Here is a 17,241-nt window from a genome sequence, read left to right on the forward strand (position 1 = left end):
ATTCTCTTAAAAATCTGAAATCCCTCGTATGGATCACTAGTTCGACATGCCTCGAAAATCAAAGAATTCTCCTCAATTAATCAGCTTTCGGTATATACATCTCTGCTAATGCACTACCCAATATATCATATGAATCAAATCCCAATTTCATAATATGCCCATGAATTATTTTCCTAATTTCAACATATGAGAGCGGAGAACATGACCTTAACACAAAAGGGTATGTATATTCATCTGGGTACATTGATTTCAAGAACATTTCTTGGTATACCAAAAGGGTTTTCTCGAATTCACCAAACTTTAATAGATTTATGAGATTGTGTTGCAGAGGGGTGTGTTTGGATTGGCGGTAGAGTTGAAGAGGGTATTTAAGTACATTTAAACTTATTTGTTCAAGGTTATTTAAGTTAATTATATTTGTCAATTTTTTTTTATCAAAGGGTAATAAAGTCAATTCATAATTGTTAGGTGTTTTTATCCATTTTATCAAACTTGAGGAAATGTGATTGTACAGAATTACGACAACTTCCATCTCTTTGTCCTTAGGCCAAAACTCAGTGCATTAGTATACTTTGCCTTTATATTTTTTGCTTTTTTCTTGATAAAAATAATATTTTCTTATAACCTATTAAAATTACCAAACTAATTATTTCTAACACAAAATTTTTTATTATTTTTTTCCCCAAGTGGCAATGCTGATTTTTATTTTTTGCTTTCTTCCAGAAAAAAATCACAATATTTATACAGTATTTGTTATGAAACGAAACACTATAATCCGAGCGTGCAGACATTGACCTGTTTTAAAATCCCGTCTAACGGTAAGAATCCCAGACCTCCCTGTGGTTTTACCCTTCCGCACTCCCAGAAACCAAGAACAAAAATAATAAAAAAAGAATAATCGGCTAAGGTGATAACTACTTACTAGGAGTTGTTAATTGATCGATCCGTGGCCTTCTGGTGCTATTCTTTGTAGCGATTCCATTCGATTCACAGCCCCAATTTTAGGATTAGGGTTATATTGTATGCTTATACACACACACAGTACAAGAACATGGATAGACACAAAGGAGACCGCTACGGCGATTATTCGGACTCTCATCGCAACACGCACTTTGCGACGTCATCTCGTTCCGTGGACGAACCTGTTTCTCGCCATGACCGGAACTACGACAACAACTACGGCGGTAGTTTCTCCGGCGATGTTCACCGCCGCCACAACCACCACAGCAATTCCAGTGGCGAACAAAATGACTCAATTGGTTGTGGCGGAGATGGTGACTTTGGTTCACGTCAATTTTCTCTTTCCGGACGCAAGAGGCATTTTTCCCCAGGTGCGCTATGGCATCCTTCTCCTCATCCTCCTTTTTTGGATATGGTATCCTTCTCCTCATCCTCCTTTTTGATACTTCATCTCCTTGTCATCTCTAATTCTTCTTCTCTAATTATCTTTCTTCCTCGTTATCATATTTTTTCTTCTTCTAATTCTTCATTTGGCCTCTCTGTGTACATATATATATATATATATATTTTTTTTTGTTAAAAAATAAACCAAGTACCATCTTTTCAAGCTTTTAAAACAGTTGACATGTTATTAGAGGAAGACAAATTTTGGAGTATAATATTATCGTTGGAGTATAATATTATCGAGTACATGCGACTACGTGGACCATTCTGGAGAATTGAAATAGCACGTCCTTAGGGGACATGCCGATTATATAAGTAACATCATCATACTTGACATGTTACAGCTTTTAAAGCATAGTCAATGATTAACATTAGAGTGAACATTACAGTCTTAGATATACGTTATTGGCCAATTAATATGAATATCTTAAATTTACCGATACATAGTAGATGTTTTACATTCAATTTAGTTAATAATGACCAGAACTCACAGCCTTAAAGATATAATCCTTTAATTGTATCTCTTATCTTTTGTTATTTTGGTTTTGAGTTGCTTGGTATTCCCATGTAGAATTCATTGTACTTTTGTTATTTCATCCCCATGACATGTTTTCATTTAAAATAATCAAGATTACTGAAATTACAGTTTTCTTAGATTATGTTGATGGTGTCAGCTACGTGAAACTCTTTGTTGGAGCCGTTCCAAGAACAACAAGGGAAGAAAATGTAAGTTGTTTGTACAGTTGAGCCATCAACATTTCCATTATTATAAGTAAAAGTTCCAGTCCATCAATTATTTATTTTTCACTTTTCTTCTCACCGGCCCTCAGTTGGAAAATACATGCTTAAACATATCATCTTTTGCAATCATCAGTTATTACTTGTGTAAGCTGTTTATTTATTTATATATTTGTTTTCCCAGTAATTTATATCATTGCTTTTAATGTCTTTTTTACATGAATATATTTGCTTGCATGCACTTTTACATGTATCTCCCTTGTTTCGCCTGGGGGTGGGGGATTGGGGGAGCAACTTGGAGTTCCCAAAACATATGTATGATTTAGTCACTGAACAATACTTTCCTCCTTACTATTGAGGAGGAATTTTTTCCTTACAAATGATGTGTCACAATATTATTGGACCACGTGTCCTTGTATAACATTAAAAAGGGACGACAAATTACCTATTTTTTCGGTGGATCTAACTGATACCAAATCTACTAATATGGTCCAATAATAGCCAGACATGTTACTTGTAAGGTTCTTCTTCACACATAAGGAGCCTGGTATTTTTCTTAATCAGGGGATGCATTGAACATGATGAAATAAAATATTTTTCCAACTAACAATGCTGGTAGACAACAAACGAAAAAAATCATTGACATCTAGTATTAGTTAGCTTTAGAAAACTCACTCATGTACGCTAAGTTGTTTTAAATTTTAAGTTATTATGTAGATGAATAGATGGTAACTTTTGTAGTTGTTTTTTGTTTTGTTTTGTTTTTTTCCCTAATCAACTTTTGTAGTTGTTGAACATCTAAAATCTCTGTATTGGATTTTTGACAATCACAATTTGCAGTCAGTCATTTACTTTTTGACACTGATGGTATTTGTACTGTCTTTTTGCTTGTCAAAACTTCTATTGCCTCATATCAGTATTAGTAATTGATCCTTTCATGTTAGATTCGCTCCTTGTTTGGAGAATATGGAAATATTTTCGAAGTTGTCCTACTCAAGGATAAGAGAACTGGCCAACAACAAGGTATGTTAAAATGCAATCTTTCGCTAATTGATTGTGATGAGTACTAGTTTCTTTTATGCACAATCAGTTATCATATGATTGGCATTTTTTGATTTGTTTTTTAATCTATGATCATCCAAAAGGGCAGGTTCTAGTGGATTTGGGTAAGGTTAGAAACTGCTCAGATGAAAGACATCTCAAACCGAAACCCTTATGGCAAAAATGAAACTATGATCACAGTCATTTCAGTCGGCAATTCAACAAAGGAAGGTCCAATAGAAAGAAATAGGAATGCAAACAACCCCTCCCCATCTTTCAGGAAAAAGGAAAAGAACTTTATTCCGCCTAACAGTTAGAACTCAAAGCCAAGGAAAGGTGAACATAAAAAAGAACAAAACATTGCACTGTTTCCTATCACCTTATCATTGATCTCCTTTGTTTGGGTTAATAAGTGAATCCTTCTTAGAGTTAACAGCGGAACTCTGAAGAGATCCGCCAACCTGAATTGATGCATGTAGGCAGAGAAAATTAAGAAAATGGAGTGGGAGGGAGGAAGAGAAGAGTGGGGAAAGAGGTTAGTTCACCCCCGTCCCCCCCCCAAATTTTTTGACAATTATTCAAGTGAATTTACACAAATCGTTATGTTTTAGGTGGTTATGAATTATGATGCCCATCTCCTCACACAAACTTTCAGGGTTCAGGTCATTGACTATATATTTATGAAATATCTGTGAAATTATCTTACTCTGGTCCATACATAGATTGTGTGCGACTGCTGAGGTATCTAAGGATACAACCCAGTGAGTTCTGATTTCCAATTCGCTGTGATCCGCTTATAATAGATTTTGTTTGAAGTAACTTGGTTACAAGCTGCATGTCTTAATAAGTTGAACCTTCTTGTTTTTTGGTGGACTTGGTTGGTGGGTCTAGATCAAACTTTCTATCCCTTTGTTTATCCATGTGAAATCTACATAATTCTAGTTCTTATGTACATGAATTTAGGTTTATGGATCTTTACTTGTTACTCTGTTGTCAATTATTAGAATTCTGCTTCTTAAAATTGAATGATATATGTCCACTATCTCCCCTTTTTAAGAAAATCAGAAGAAAAGGAAAAAGACAAAAAAGGAAAAAGCACAAAAGGGGGCATTTTTCAAATTTGGCCCTTTTCTGAATTTCTATGTGCTTTAATCTTATTTGAAGCTTTAGCTATGTTGTTGTGGGTTATTTGATAGAGTTCTTTGTTGACTGAACACCATGTATGCATTTTTACATATATTTTATTTTCCCTCTTTCAAGAAACTCACGCACCCACTTACCCCGTTGGGGACTTGAATCATCACCTCTCACTTTGGAAGGTAGAGGAGATACCACTAGGTTACATGGCCTTTGATGGTCATGTTGCGAATTTGTAAACACTGTATTCTTCACATAATTCAAAGTCTACTTTTAACTTTCTATTATTAGTTGTTAAATTTGTAAGATGTGATGAATTGCTTGTGATATGGACATCACATTGAGCACTTACATGAGAAATGATCTTTTCAGGTGATCTTTTCTTTTGCCCTCCAGCTGACTTCTTTTCACCATTTCTATTCACACTTGTATATTTTACTGTGCTTATGAGCAAAATATATAGTATGACTACCAATTGTTTGCTATCAACTGTTTGTGAAACAATTGTCTGATGGAATTAGCATGTAAAATGTCTACTCCTACAGAATGTTGTTTTGTAAAATATACAACTGTAGAGGAAGCGGACCGAGCTATTGGAGCATTGCACAATCAATATACTTTTCCTGGGGTAAGTTCTCTCTTTGGGGGAACTGATGAAGAGGGTTCTAACTTTTGTTCTACTGATTATTTAATCAGAATTTCATCATTTGAAGTATCTATTTCTTTCCAGGGAGTGGTCCCTATCAGAGTTAGATATGCTGAGGGAGAACGGGAACGCCTTGGTAATTGTCCCATGCTTAAAAAATGTATTGTTTTTTTGAAAATTTTGTCCCAATTCTGTAACTATGCATATCATTAATATTTTAAGCATGCACTGAGCCTCTTTGGCCCAAGGTTTGAAGACAAATTGAAAGACATTGTTACAATTCATGTACATCTGGTTACATTTTCATCCTCAATTGCACAGGCATGTTTTGTCGACGTTGGTCACAATTCACGTACATCTGGGTTACATTTGCATCCTCAATCACACAGTCATGTTTTGTCCATTTTTTTTTACCTTGGCAAGAAATTGACTCACTCCCCCAATTTGCCCCTAAGGGGACTTGAGCCCTCGACCTTCCACTTTGAAAGGTGAGGAAGTACCGCTAGGTTATGGTCCTTGGTGGTCATGTTTTGTCTATTTGCCTTTTCATTTCTTTTGGTTATATGTAGGAGTATTTGACACAGATATACATTGCTCAAAACTGCAAAATGATGCCTTTCTAATGTCTTAATATAATAAATGGTGAGATTTGTGGCAGCTTTAAGGAAAAGTGAAAGGATAAAAGAACTAAGGGGTGTTTGGAAGACCTTTGTAACTGAATAGGTTTATTTTTGTTTAAAATGCATTTGAAGGTATGAATTGGTAGTGTCTTTTGAGACAACCATAATTGCCATAGTGAAACAAAAACGAGGTCATTCATGGTTGTTATAAGATGCTCTTATTTTACACACCAAAAAGAAAAAAAAAATATTTTAGTTTAATTGAGAAAGTGAAGAATCATTTGACAGTTGGTCACCAAATCACCATAATAGCATAGGCGAAGCTGTGGTGACACGTGGAGTAGGCAGCAAGCAGAGCTTGAACAGAAAGCAGCAAGCTGAGCACCTACAAAAAAATTGCTTTTATTATAATTGAGAAAGTGAGGAATCATTTCACAATTGGCGACCAAATCACCATAATAAAATAATGGTTGGATTATTGTTGGTGAGGGATCTTAATATCCCATATAAAAATGAGGAAAATGATCATCTTACAACTTTGATGTTGGTTATAGGTATATAAAGAGATACAACACAATAATGGTGGCTCTCTGATGCTGGTGGCAAGCATTCTTTTATTTTTAATTTTTTCTAATCTGTTTTATATTAGTTCTGTTCTTCCACTTTCGATGTATTTGGAAGTCTCCTTATATTTGGGTTGCATGCTTTAAAGGAAAAGTTATTACCTGCATGTGCTGGCTTGTTCCATCATGATGTTTTTGGCATTTTAGTTTTACTCTTCCTCACCCTGCCTGTTCTGATGTCTTCTTTTTTTGGTAGGGGCTTCTGGAACACATGTTTTCAAATTGTACGTTGGTTCCCTGAATAAGCAAGCTACAAAAAGGGAAATTGAAGAAGTATGTTGCATGTTATTACTTCCTAAATTTACCCTAGCCCATTTAAATGAAAAAAAAAAAAAAATTAGAATTCCTTCTTTCCTTGCAGCATATGTGCACTGTGTATGGGTAGCATATATATGAGATGTTGGCAGTAATTCATGCTGCTTATGTGGCGCACATGTGTAGTTACATTTGGGGTGCACCTCTCTGTCTGCGGGGAATAAGTAACACGCAAGCCTCCTTTGGAATGGGATGAATGAATAGTAGAGATTTTTGTTCCATTCATAACTTGTACTGCAGCAAATCACTGTAGCAAATTGCCATGACTAACAGCAATCTGAGAACAAAAATTCTACCAATGTGGTGGAAATTTAAATTGGTTATGCTTTTGATGGACGCCAATGCGTATTATTAAACTTGGCATGGACATCAGGGGTTACTGTCCAACTATTAGTTCAACTGTTCGCACCATGGCATTAAAAAAGTATTATTTAAAATAAAAAAAAATAAATACATGTTCAAAGAATGGAGTTGGAAGGAGTTAGTTTGTGGATTATTATATATATCTATGTATATTAGGGAAAATGCATATGTATACTTTGGGATATTATTTTTTATATTTTCAGACATGTATAGTTAAGTCTTCGGTTAACTGGTGCTCTGGTCTGATAGGCAGTGCCCGGCCTGGTTACTTAACTGTGATCAATTCTTTTAGTACTATAGATTTTGAGGTAACCTAGTGCATGAGACTTTTGGCATTGCGGGGTCTGGGGAGGGGCAGATATACGCAGCCTTATGGAGGCATGCAGAGAGTGTGTTTACTTATTACAAACTTGTGACTTCTGGGTCACAATGGAGCAACCTTTCTGCCAAGTCCTGCCCTTGGAGAGGCCTCATACGTTCTGCATGCTATAATTAACATTAGGCTGAAATGAACCAATTGTTAATGAACAGCATGTTCATTACACGAGCCGAGCCCAAACATGTCCGATTTTCAGTGGTTTGGCCTCGTGAAGATAAGGTCCACAATGGCTAAGATATAGTTTTCTCACACTCTTCGGACTTCTTTTAATTTCATGGTTCGATTGATTTGAATATAATAACATATAATAACTGAAGGTCAAAGTGAAGATGGCCTTGCTAAAAAGTGACAATATTTACATGACACGTTGCATCATGTTACCTTCCATCCTTTTCTATTTGAGCTGTTTAACTTTCAAAACTTATCAGCTAGAGAAAGGGAAAAAAAGAGTACATATTGAAGGGAATCTTTCTCCCAGCTGACCTTGGATTAGCCAGCCATGTAACAGCTTGACAAGCTTGAAAAGTGGTCCTCTAGGCTTGGGCAATCTTGAGTTGAGTCTAAATGCCTTACGTTATAACCTAGCTGAGCTTGAAAAGCTTGTTTCTTGAGTCAACTCGGTTCATTCGCTGTTCTAAATGTGACTCATTTATAGTCCCTTGTCCAAGACTTACCCATTCATTTAAAATGTTAATTTTCCTTGCCAGTTCTTGTTATTTAAATGACCATGACTGAATATCCCGTTTTATCATTTCTTTATATATTCTGTCTTTTTTGTTTTTACAAGGTTTTCAGTTTTATATGATTGTTTTCACTGTCAGATATTTTCTGCTTATGGTCTTGTCGAAGAAGTTTACTTTGTGCGTGACGAACAGAAGCAGAATCGTGGTTTGTCCATTGCTCTTATAGCTCAATATTGTTTTCATCAAGTTTTGATGCATTTCAGCTTGCCCCTGTTCTTGGTTGTTTTGGGTTCCTGATTCACTCTTTATAATTGATCTTGTGTTTTCTTTAGTCTGTAGTCTGTATGCATTGAATGCTTGAAGTTTTGTTTTCTCATAGAATATTACTTTAGAATAACTGGTGAGTTTATCCAGTTGTTTATCAGGAAAAGTCTCTGTCACTCTCTTATAAAGGAGAGCTTGTGCGGTTATCGCTTTTTGTTGCTCACAGTATTATCTGTGTTCTTTGTTAATCGGTTGTTAAAGATTTCACTGCATTATACTGTAAATTTATGTTTTCGTATTTTGTATATTCATGCCACTTTCAAGGATGCGGGTTTGTTCAATTTTCTCATAGGGATATGGCAGTTGCTGCAATCAATGCGCTAAATGGAACCTACGTCATGAGAGTAAACCTTTATGTTTGATGTTTATTGATTTTCTGATTTACTTTTTAAGGATTTTCATTTATTTGTAAATCTTTCTTGTTATTTAGGGTTGTGATCAGCCATTAATTGTTCGTTTTGCTGATCCAAAGAAGCCAAGGACTGGAGAATTAAGGTATTTTTCCCCTCAGAAACTTTTTATTTTTTTATTTGGTTAATAATTGCTTTAACTCTGAGCAAATTGTGTAATTAAGTAAGAATGTAAGACGTGTTGCTCTCTCTCTCTCTCTCTCTCTCTCTCTCTCTCTCTGGTTATAGATGAGATCTGTTGCTTTTGAGATGTGCAGCGACCCACCATTCACTTGGTTTTATTCAAGAGATTCTTTGTTGTCCGAATCAGCTTCTTTCTGATTTTTCCAACAAACTTCTGAATAGAACTCTACAAAGAAAAAAAAAATCAAATTTGAAAAAGATTACTTTGTTTGCCTGCTCTGTTTTTTTCAGGCATGTCACTCAAATATGGGATGTTTTCCACTTCATTCTTTGTTATAAGCTGTTTATAGTAATTAGAATTTCGGAAAATGTTTACATTTTATTGCAAACCCATCTATTATGACTCTATCTCTCTCTCTCTTCAGGGGTAATTCTAGAGTTGGTGGTCCAGGTTTTGGTCCCCGTTTTCAGGAATCAGTTAGGTCTGTCTGAACATCTGTTTCTCTAACCCTCCTCCTTTTGTTATTCTCCAATTTAAATTTTTACACTTCTGAATTGTTCTGTTACTTGTTGCAGGCCAGCACCTTATCTTAGTGACCCAATCACTGGGCAGAAGCTGCCTAATGTTTCACATCCACCGAGTCTGAAGAGTTTAATATCATCTTCTCAAGTTAGTGTCCACAATTTGAGGAAAAATGCATTGCCAATTTCTTCCTAAGTTTAATTAAAGATTCTTTACGCTTTCATCAAATACACATCCTTCAGAGCTCTATGCAAGTAAATTTCCCCAATTTATTCCAAAGTTTAATTAAAGATTCTTTATGCTTTCGTTAAATGCATGTCCTTCAGAGCTCTATTGTTGTAAATTTCCCTAATATTAACTTCATCCAATCTGTAAACTCATAAAAGGGGTACCTGATTCTTATGTTAATAACCAAAATTTGGTGTGTCCTGCTTTAAAGATATCCTTTATAATATACTTTTATCCAAATGGACCTTCGGTTGTTTTGTTTGTCTGATATCCGTTCATAATCATTAGTACCCTGTAGAAATCGCAGGTCCAGGCCTTCCCACCATGCTTAAGTTGAGATTAACTTCAGAGAATTATCATTCCAAATGATGTGACGACAGCATATTTTAAATTGAATGATTTATTGATGGTCCTTTTGTTTCAGAGAGAGCAAGAGAATCCAGATGAGCTGCGTGATTATGTATGAGGAAGAAAGAAAATTAAAAAACCTGCAGCTATTGGCAAAACTACAATTATTGTTAACCAAGGAAAATAATTTGTGGTAAAACAAGATACATTTGGGCCAGAAAAATCCATACTAAAAAAAAGCTCAAAATATGTTATTTTCGAGTATGATTTTTGTCGATTAAAAAAAAAATCAAATGTATTCAAGTGGTATTTAAGGTTCTATTTGTAAGGAACTGCTTTTAAATTAATAACGTGTTTGTTTATATTGACTAGTCTTTTCTTCTTCTGAAAACCTCAGGATTGCCCAATTCGAGCAACTGCCAGCCCTGCAAGTGATTCTCTTCAGGGAAATGGTTTTCCATCATCTGCGCAACAGGTAAATGTTGTGACAATTTCCTTTCATTGTAAGATTTGTTAGTCCCTTTCAGGATAAGCCAATTTATATTGTCCTTGGACACTAGCCCCCACCTTCCTATAAGCAATAGGAGGTACCTCTTAGTTATCCTGAATCTATCTAATTGTTTATAACTAGTAGGGGTGCACACGGGTTGAATTGGTCCAGTGCCTATGAAACTAGAACCAATCCAATCCAAATGGATTGGTCCCACAAAAAACTGAGCCAATGTGAGCATCAAGACTGAACCAACGCAAATCTAGAAAACTAGAATTGGATTGGATTGGTTTCACGGATTAGGCTTTTCTATTGGGCTTCTTAGAGTACGGTCTCTTCCCCCACCCCCCCCCCCCCCACAAAAAAAAAAAAAAAATCTGATACATGTTCAGTTGACATTCTCTGCCAATTTAAACTTTAAGCATTGTCCCCAACATCCATAACAGTTTCCATGTTCCACAGTAGCATAAAATTCTCCAACATAAATAATAGCATAACGTTATGACATCAAAACTTGTGCAAGTATTTCTAACAGGAGCATACCTGAAACCACAAAGCAATCAAGTGTTCTTGAAACATAATAACACAAATTAATAGCATAATTGAAAATTCTCCAACATCCATAACAATAGCATAAAAATACAAATTAATCCAAGTTCTGGAAATTACAAAGCAAGTGCAATATTCAAACATTAGATAACCACCAAATAGTGTTAAAAAATCCCATGAATAGAACAATAGCTAATAGCTAGACTTCCAAGAATGAACATGAGTGAACAGTTTCAACAGTGAACAAAGATGAACAAGCTTCAAAAACAGTTTCAGCATCTCCACAATTCTATAAATCTTCTCAAAGTTTCACCTGCATAAGTATAAAATTCAATTAAAATCAACAATAAAACAATTACTTACAAATATCATGGTCATCCTTTTATCCCATACGGGTGGGGTCGGCCACATGAATTCTCTTTTTCTATTCTTTCTTATTATACACCATGTCTTCTCTTAAATTTAAGTTTGTAAGTTGTTTTTAATAACTTCATCCCACGTAAGCTTAGGTCGGCCACTTTGTCGCTTATTTTCTAAACAAACAACTCTTCCTCTTTTAATAGATGCATTAATTGCGTCTATGTTGAATATGACCATACCACCTAAGTCTATTTTCCCTAATATTATCATTTATAGGCGCTATACCTATTGTTCACCTCACATGTTCATTATTTATCTCATCTCTTCTATTGATTACTATCATCCAATGTAGCATCCTCATTTCCGCTACAAGAATGCTTGGTATTTTTGTCTTTTTCAACGCCCAACACACTGCTCCATACAATATTGTCAGCCTAATAACCGCCTATAGAATTTTCCTTTTAATTTATTTGGTATTCGTTTGTCACAAAGGATACTATTAGCTTGCCTCCATTTGATTCTGTACAAATATATTGATAAATAATTTGATAATTAGTTATCAGAATCATATTCTTCAAGGTATTCCATCTTTTCTTCTTCAATTGCCAATCTAGTCCACAAACTAAGCATTCCACAAGCTTTGGGGTTTGAGAACTACAGATTTGATCAAGGATACGATCTCCTAAAAGCGGACTCAGAAGCAACAGTAGAAACTGGATTAACTAGAATATTTCATGCTACTTGGGAGAGTATTCAATACTTACCACAATTAAACTTCCATTAATCTAATATTTCAGACTGGATCTTTTTGTTTAACAAGATTCCTCCATATATTTTTTCACTTCTAACTTGTTAGTTGTTGCCTTCACTTTCTTCTTCTTCTTCCAAGTTCCTTTGGAACTTAGACTTAAGATATGCTACTTGCTCACTTACTCATGGATTTAGTTGATCAACCTTCATCTCATTTGCATTTTGACCACTGCCAGCTAGACTTGAAGTTAATAAATCAAGCTTTTGATATTCACGAACATTTAGTTCAATGTATCTCTTACTTTTCTGGTAAGCTCATTAACCATTTGAGATGAATAAACTTTGGAATAACAAAATGTCACATGCTTCAATTTGTAGTGAGGATCAAAAACCACTGCAAACACCGACATCATGTTCACCTTTTCAATGCTTCCCCAATACTTGTCAAATTTAATTTTCATTTTCGCAGCCATGGAACTTAAGCAAGGATATCAACTTTTTGACCATCCATTTAATCAGCTTTCATTGCCCCAAACTGTCTGAAATTATGAATTGACATATAAAGATTCAAATATGCGAATAGTGGCATCATAAAACTTACGCAAAATTTTGATAAAAACTCGAGCATAATCTCTATTACAACTCGGAGGAGGTTCATTATTGAGTTCTACTAAAAAAATGTGTATTATCCTCTTCCAACCTCTCAAAAGCTTTTTGAAACTTAATTACCACCTCTAACATAAGATATGCGGAGTTCATCCTAATTTGATTATCCAGGAAAAAAAAATCTTAGATGTTATTCCCTCATTTTCTGCACATGCCTTAAGACCTCTCTGCCTTATGAATTCAAGTTATTGAATCATGTGTCTCACCCAAACCATCTTTCACAATGAAGTCCGATATTTATGCACAACACCTCATGTGAAAGAATTCACCATCTAAAATGAACATGTTAAGCTTTTTAGAAACCTTCATCTTCAAGAATGCAACTGTAGGATTATTTGAACTAGCATTATCCACCGGGAATGTGCATAAAATTTCTATACCCCAATCAATCAGGCAAGCCTTAGTTGCACGATCAATTTTTTTTTCTCCTGAATGTGGGAAATTTTATTGATACAATATAAACAATAAAGGTACATGATAGACATGGTCTAGGAAGCCACGCGAAGAGAAAACATAATCAGGGGAAGAAAGCAACATTGATCCCCAGTCCAACAAAAACAGATAGAGAAAAGCCTAAAGATGAAAGACTCTCTAGCAAAGCTTCTCTTGCAACCTCTACTGCAGATGATAAACCCCTCCATGAAGAACTTTACTCCTGTTATTCCAGATACAACAAATAATGGCAGTGAAAAAAACAGCTTGCTGCTTTGTTTTTGGTAGTAGAGCTATGACAGAACTGTATAAACCAATCTAGAACATCAGCAAATGAAGATACTTCTTGTAAACTGCTCCAGTTTCACGATCAATTTCCTTCACCTTTGTGATACTCTGGATTACATTTGCAGGAGGTTTTGGAGCTGCTTAAAAACTGAAGTTTACCTGCTATGTTGAGGTCTTTGTTGTGGTCTTGTTAAGGATCCTTGTATTGTATTTTTTATTTGTGTTTATCTTGTGCTTTGTTTTGGTTGGTTTCTCTGTTTTGTTGTCTCAGACTCTGCTATGCTTTTTTTGCGGTGTGACCCTTTGGTTGTAATTTGGTTTTGGCGGTTTAATAAAATTTACTTGGGAAAAAAAAGAAGAAAGAAAAGGAAATTACACAAAAGTTCAAATTACTTTTATGTAATTTTCAGTTCTTATCCATATATGAAATGAGCTGTAGGGCATATATAAGAAAGGATATGTTTGCGAGGTCCATGAATCCGTGGTGAAATAAATTCTTTGATTTAGTTTATTCAATAGGTTTCTATTACACGGACTCTCCTTTTTTCTATTACATAAAATGAAGAAAAAGAATCCAAATCTAATAGCAAACTTGAGTTTCTTATCTATGAGATAGATGAAAACTCTTTTCTTCTACCACATCCTAGTCAGTTCGAGTATAATTGACTATATTCTTACAAAACAACGTTATTAAACTTTAATAAAACATACAATGTATTAGTACATGTACTAGTATCCAACTTTTGGACACATTAACCTTACCCTAAGATTCGGGATTAAAGTAGGTTCAACACATAGACACAGAGTCGCACAAGATATACATACCCAACTCTGGGTAACATAAGGTCTAGTACATCGTGTGATTTGGGTCCTGCTGGGGGGGGGTTTCAGATATATTGTGTGTGTGTGTATATATATATTTAAAAAAGATCATAAAAAATTTCACCAAATAGTATTTAGTTTGCAAAACAAGAATTACAGACCTTGATTATAGAGAAAAAAAAAAAATAATAAAATAAAATAAAATAAAACAAAACCCATACATACAAGTTAGCAGTTGCAGAGAAAGAGAGGGGAGCAAGCTTGAGACAGCGGCTGAAGCTTGCGAACGCGAACCCGAACTGGAACAGCGGAATATGGAAACTGAAAAATATGGGTTTTGATTTTTTGAACAATCTGAAATGATATGGCCGATATGGGTTTTGATATAGCTAATAGGTTTTGGAGTTTTGATTCTTGCAGATAGTAAGATAAAGTTAAATATGTGGGTTTTGAACATCTGATTCTTGTAGATTTTGTAGTTTGCGGTGGCACACCGAGAGGGGCAATTTCAGAGTTGTGAATAGAGATGGAGGCGATTTGTGAGGCTGAAATGATTTGCCCTAAAACTATATATATTTGGGAGGCTAAAATGATTTGCCCTAAATATATATATATATATATATATTTAATATTAATATAATCAAATATATATAATATACATATATATATATATAATATATATATACATTTCCAAAAAAGATAAAAATATTATATAAAAAAAAATTATATAATAATATAATCAAATATATAAATTTATACATATATATATATATATATATATTTTTGGGTCCTTTTTGACCAGATATTTTAGATTTTTGATTCTTTTTAATTAAGTTTAATTTTAGTTTCCTTCTAATGTCTACAACTTGACTTGGAATGTGCCTAATATTAACATTACTGATACAAATATGAATGGTGGGAATGTAGTTGAAAAAGAATAGTGGTTGTGTTAAAAAATAGCATTTTCATCATTGGAGCAGAATTGCAAAAATGTAGCATTTTAACACTGTAGCACTGCCAAAATATAGATTTGGCATCCGAATTTGGCATTTTAGCATTGGAGATGCTTTTATAATGTGTAATTTGACTGGCTCTGTTGATGGGGATGCAATAGCTGTCAAGGAGCAACCACCTATCGAGCCACCTCCTATTCCTCTATGGGGAATGCACCATTTTTCAAATATTTAGCCCTCAACACTAGCCTTCCACAAACAAAAAGGAAAGCGTCGAACCTCAAACTCTCATTTTGAAGTAATGGGGTCCTCAAATACTTGAAACTTAAGGCTATATTGTAAGGGGCCCGGAAATGACTCTAGCTGAGGAAACCCACTCTAATGTTCCTCTTTGGGCCAATCTCTATAATATCCCATTACTTGGTCTAGGATAGAGCGGAATGAAAAAATAGGATTCATTGTAGCCTACTCCAAGTAGTTGCAAAAAATGTTTGTCAAGTTGAGTTGTCCATATATAATTATATATAGGGTTAAATAAATAAATAAAACCTCAACTTTTATGATTTTGCAGATACCTCCCTGGTGATGCAACTAACTCTTTCAACTATATGAAAGTTGTAATCCATTAAAGTGCCATTAATAGACATTTAAATTACCATTTTACTTCTGAAGAAATAAAAAATTAAAAAGAACATTGGTAGTAAAATGACAATAGAACCCTTAATTGTAATGTCCTTTTAGTCTGGTTTCTTCAGTAAGCTTCCCAAACGATGCCCTTTCGTGGAGGTAAAAAAAGAAAGCAAATGGCATTGTCAAAAACCAAATACAAGTGGGTTTCACACTTCATCTCATGATTAGAGTTAAAGTGTAAAACCCAAATACCCATAATTGAAGAAGAAGAAGCTTATGATCTTCGCTATGATCTTGCCACAAGCGAAGAAGCAGCTGGTTGGTCTGGTGTGAAGTTGTTGGTGCATACAAGTTTGATGCTATTAGTGTGGTCTGAAGCTTGCGTGAGGAAACCATGATGTAAGTTTAGGGTTTTTGTTTTACGTTTAGAATTTTTTCAGGGTGTCTCAATTTCTACACTAGTTACTACCTGTATGTTGCAAACATGGACCCAAGCTGCAATTCTGAACCAAGATCTTTTTTTTTTTCCCTAGTTGATACACAACGCGCCCCCCCTCCCTTCCTCTCTCAAGGAATTGTTTGCATCCAAGAGGAGTCGAACCTTAGACCTGATGCTTCATGAGACAGTAGGACCAAGTGACTTGCCCACTTGAGTATCCAAGGTCATTTTGGTCGATAAAGAAGGTATTATAGAGATTTTGGGTCCAAAATCACGTGGCGCGCATAATTGTGATAGCTGAGTTTTTTTTTTTTTTTTGCCAGCCTTTCCCAATTCAGCTGGCACTTGCATTCAGAAGTCATATGGTTTTTGAGTGGAAACTTTTTGTTTTCGAGCTTCATTTCTTGAGAATCTTCATGCAATATGTTTTCTGCTATTCACAACTAAAAATGCTCTATGCTTAGAAGTCCATTACTAGAAACACTTCTGCCAATGGCAGACAAACAACAGCGGGACAACTAATTGAAACCTCGGTGCCATCACAACAAGCAATTTGCTGGAAAAGATGCTCCTTAACCACTAGTTCCTTAGTGTCAGATGTGCTTCTATGTGATTCAATCAATAATTCAAACTTTGTAGCCAGGAGCAAAGCCTCCCCTCATTATACAACAGTGAGTACTTCAACAAGCAGTGTTATTTTGAACTTTGTGGGGGAGGGTGCCTAGGTATCTGCTTCCTAGTTTGAACCAAATAGTAATTAGTGGGTGAATGTTTATAAGCTTGACAAATTCGGAATGATGGTGATATTTCTTGAGCACTCCTGCAGTTTAATGTTTACAAGAATCATGTTGAGCACCTCACATTTGAAGATTGATGTTTGTAGATTGAAGGTAGTTAAAGATTTGATTATCTACTGAATGTTCAATACTACAGCATTTGAGGGTGCCATTAGTGGTT

At 35.0% G+C, this 17,241-nt stretch overlaps 1 protein-coding gene across 8 annotated transcripts in view; it reads left to right on the forward strand.

Moving 5' to 3' along the window:
• Window positions 1-774: 774 nt before the first annotated feature.
• The window catches only part of LOC132268757 (flowering time control protein FCA-like), a 32,286-nt gene continuing 15,819 nt past the window's right edge, over window positions 775-17,241 (forward strand). For 3 of the 8 annotated variants that reach the window (XM_059769576.1, XM_059769577.1, XM_059769583.1), the window contains exons 1-12: window positions 779-1,331; window positions 2,051-2,130; window positions 3,087-3,165; window positions 4,866-4,948; window positions 5,051-5,126; window positions 6,406-6,482; window positions 8,088-8,154; window positions 8,538-8,617; window positions 8,704-8,768; window positions 9,232-9,288; window positions 9,383-9,476; window positions 10,303-10,380. In XM_059769576.1, the coding sequence (XP_059625559.1) occupies window positions 1,052-1,331; window positions 2,051-2,130; window positions 3,087-3,165; window positions 4,866-4,948; window positions 5,051-5,126; window positions 6,406-6,482; window positions 8,088-8,154; window positions 8,538-8,617; window positions 8,704-8,768; window positions 9,232-9,288; window positions 9,383-9,476; window positions 10,303-10,380 (1,116 nt within the window). In that variant the 5' untranslated portion in view covers window positions 779-1,051. Of the gene's footprint in view, window positions 1,332-2,050; window positions 2,131-3,086; window positions 3,166-4,865; window positions 4,949-5,050; window positions 5,127-6,405; window positions 6,483-8,087; window positions 8,155-8,537; window positions 8,618-8,703; window positions 8,769-9,231; window positions 9,289-9,382; window positions 9,477-10,302; window positions 10,381-13,344; window positions 13,560-17,241 lie in introns of those variants that run through there. The other 5 variants (XM_059769584.1, XM_059769579.1, XM_059769578.1 and 2 more) reach the window with 5 other exon arrangements.

This window comes from Cornus florida, unplaced genomic scaffold, assembly GCF_030987335.1.
Source record: "Cornus florida cultivar Cherokee Brave unplaced genomic scaffold, ASM3098733v1 CherokeeBrave_3.0.0_Hap2_Chr08, whole genome shotgun sequence".
Lineage (NCBI taxonomy): Eukaryota > Viridiplantae > Streptophyta > Magnoliopsida > Cornales > Cornaceae > Cornus > Cornus florida.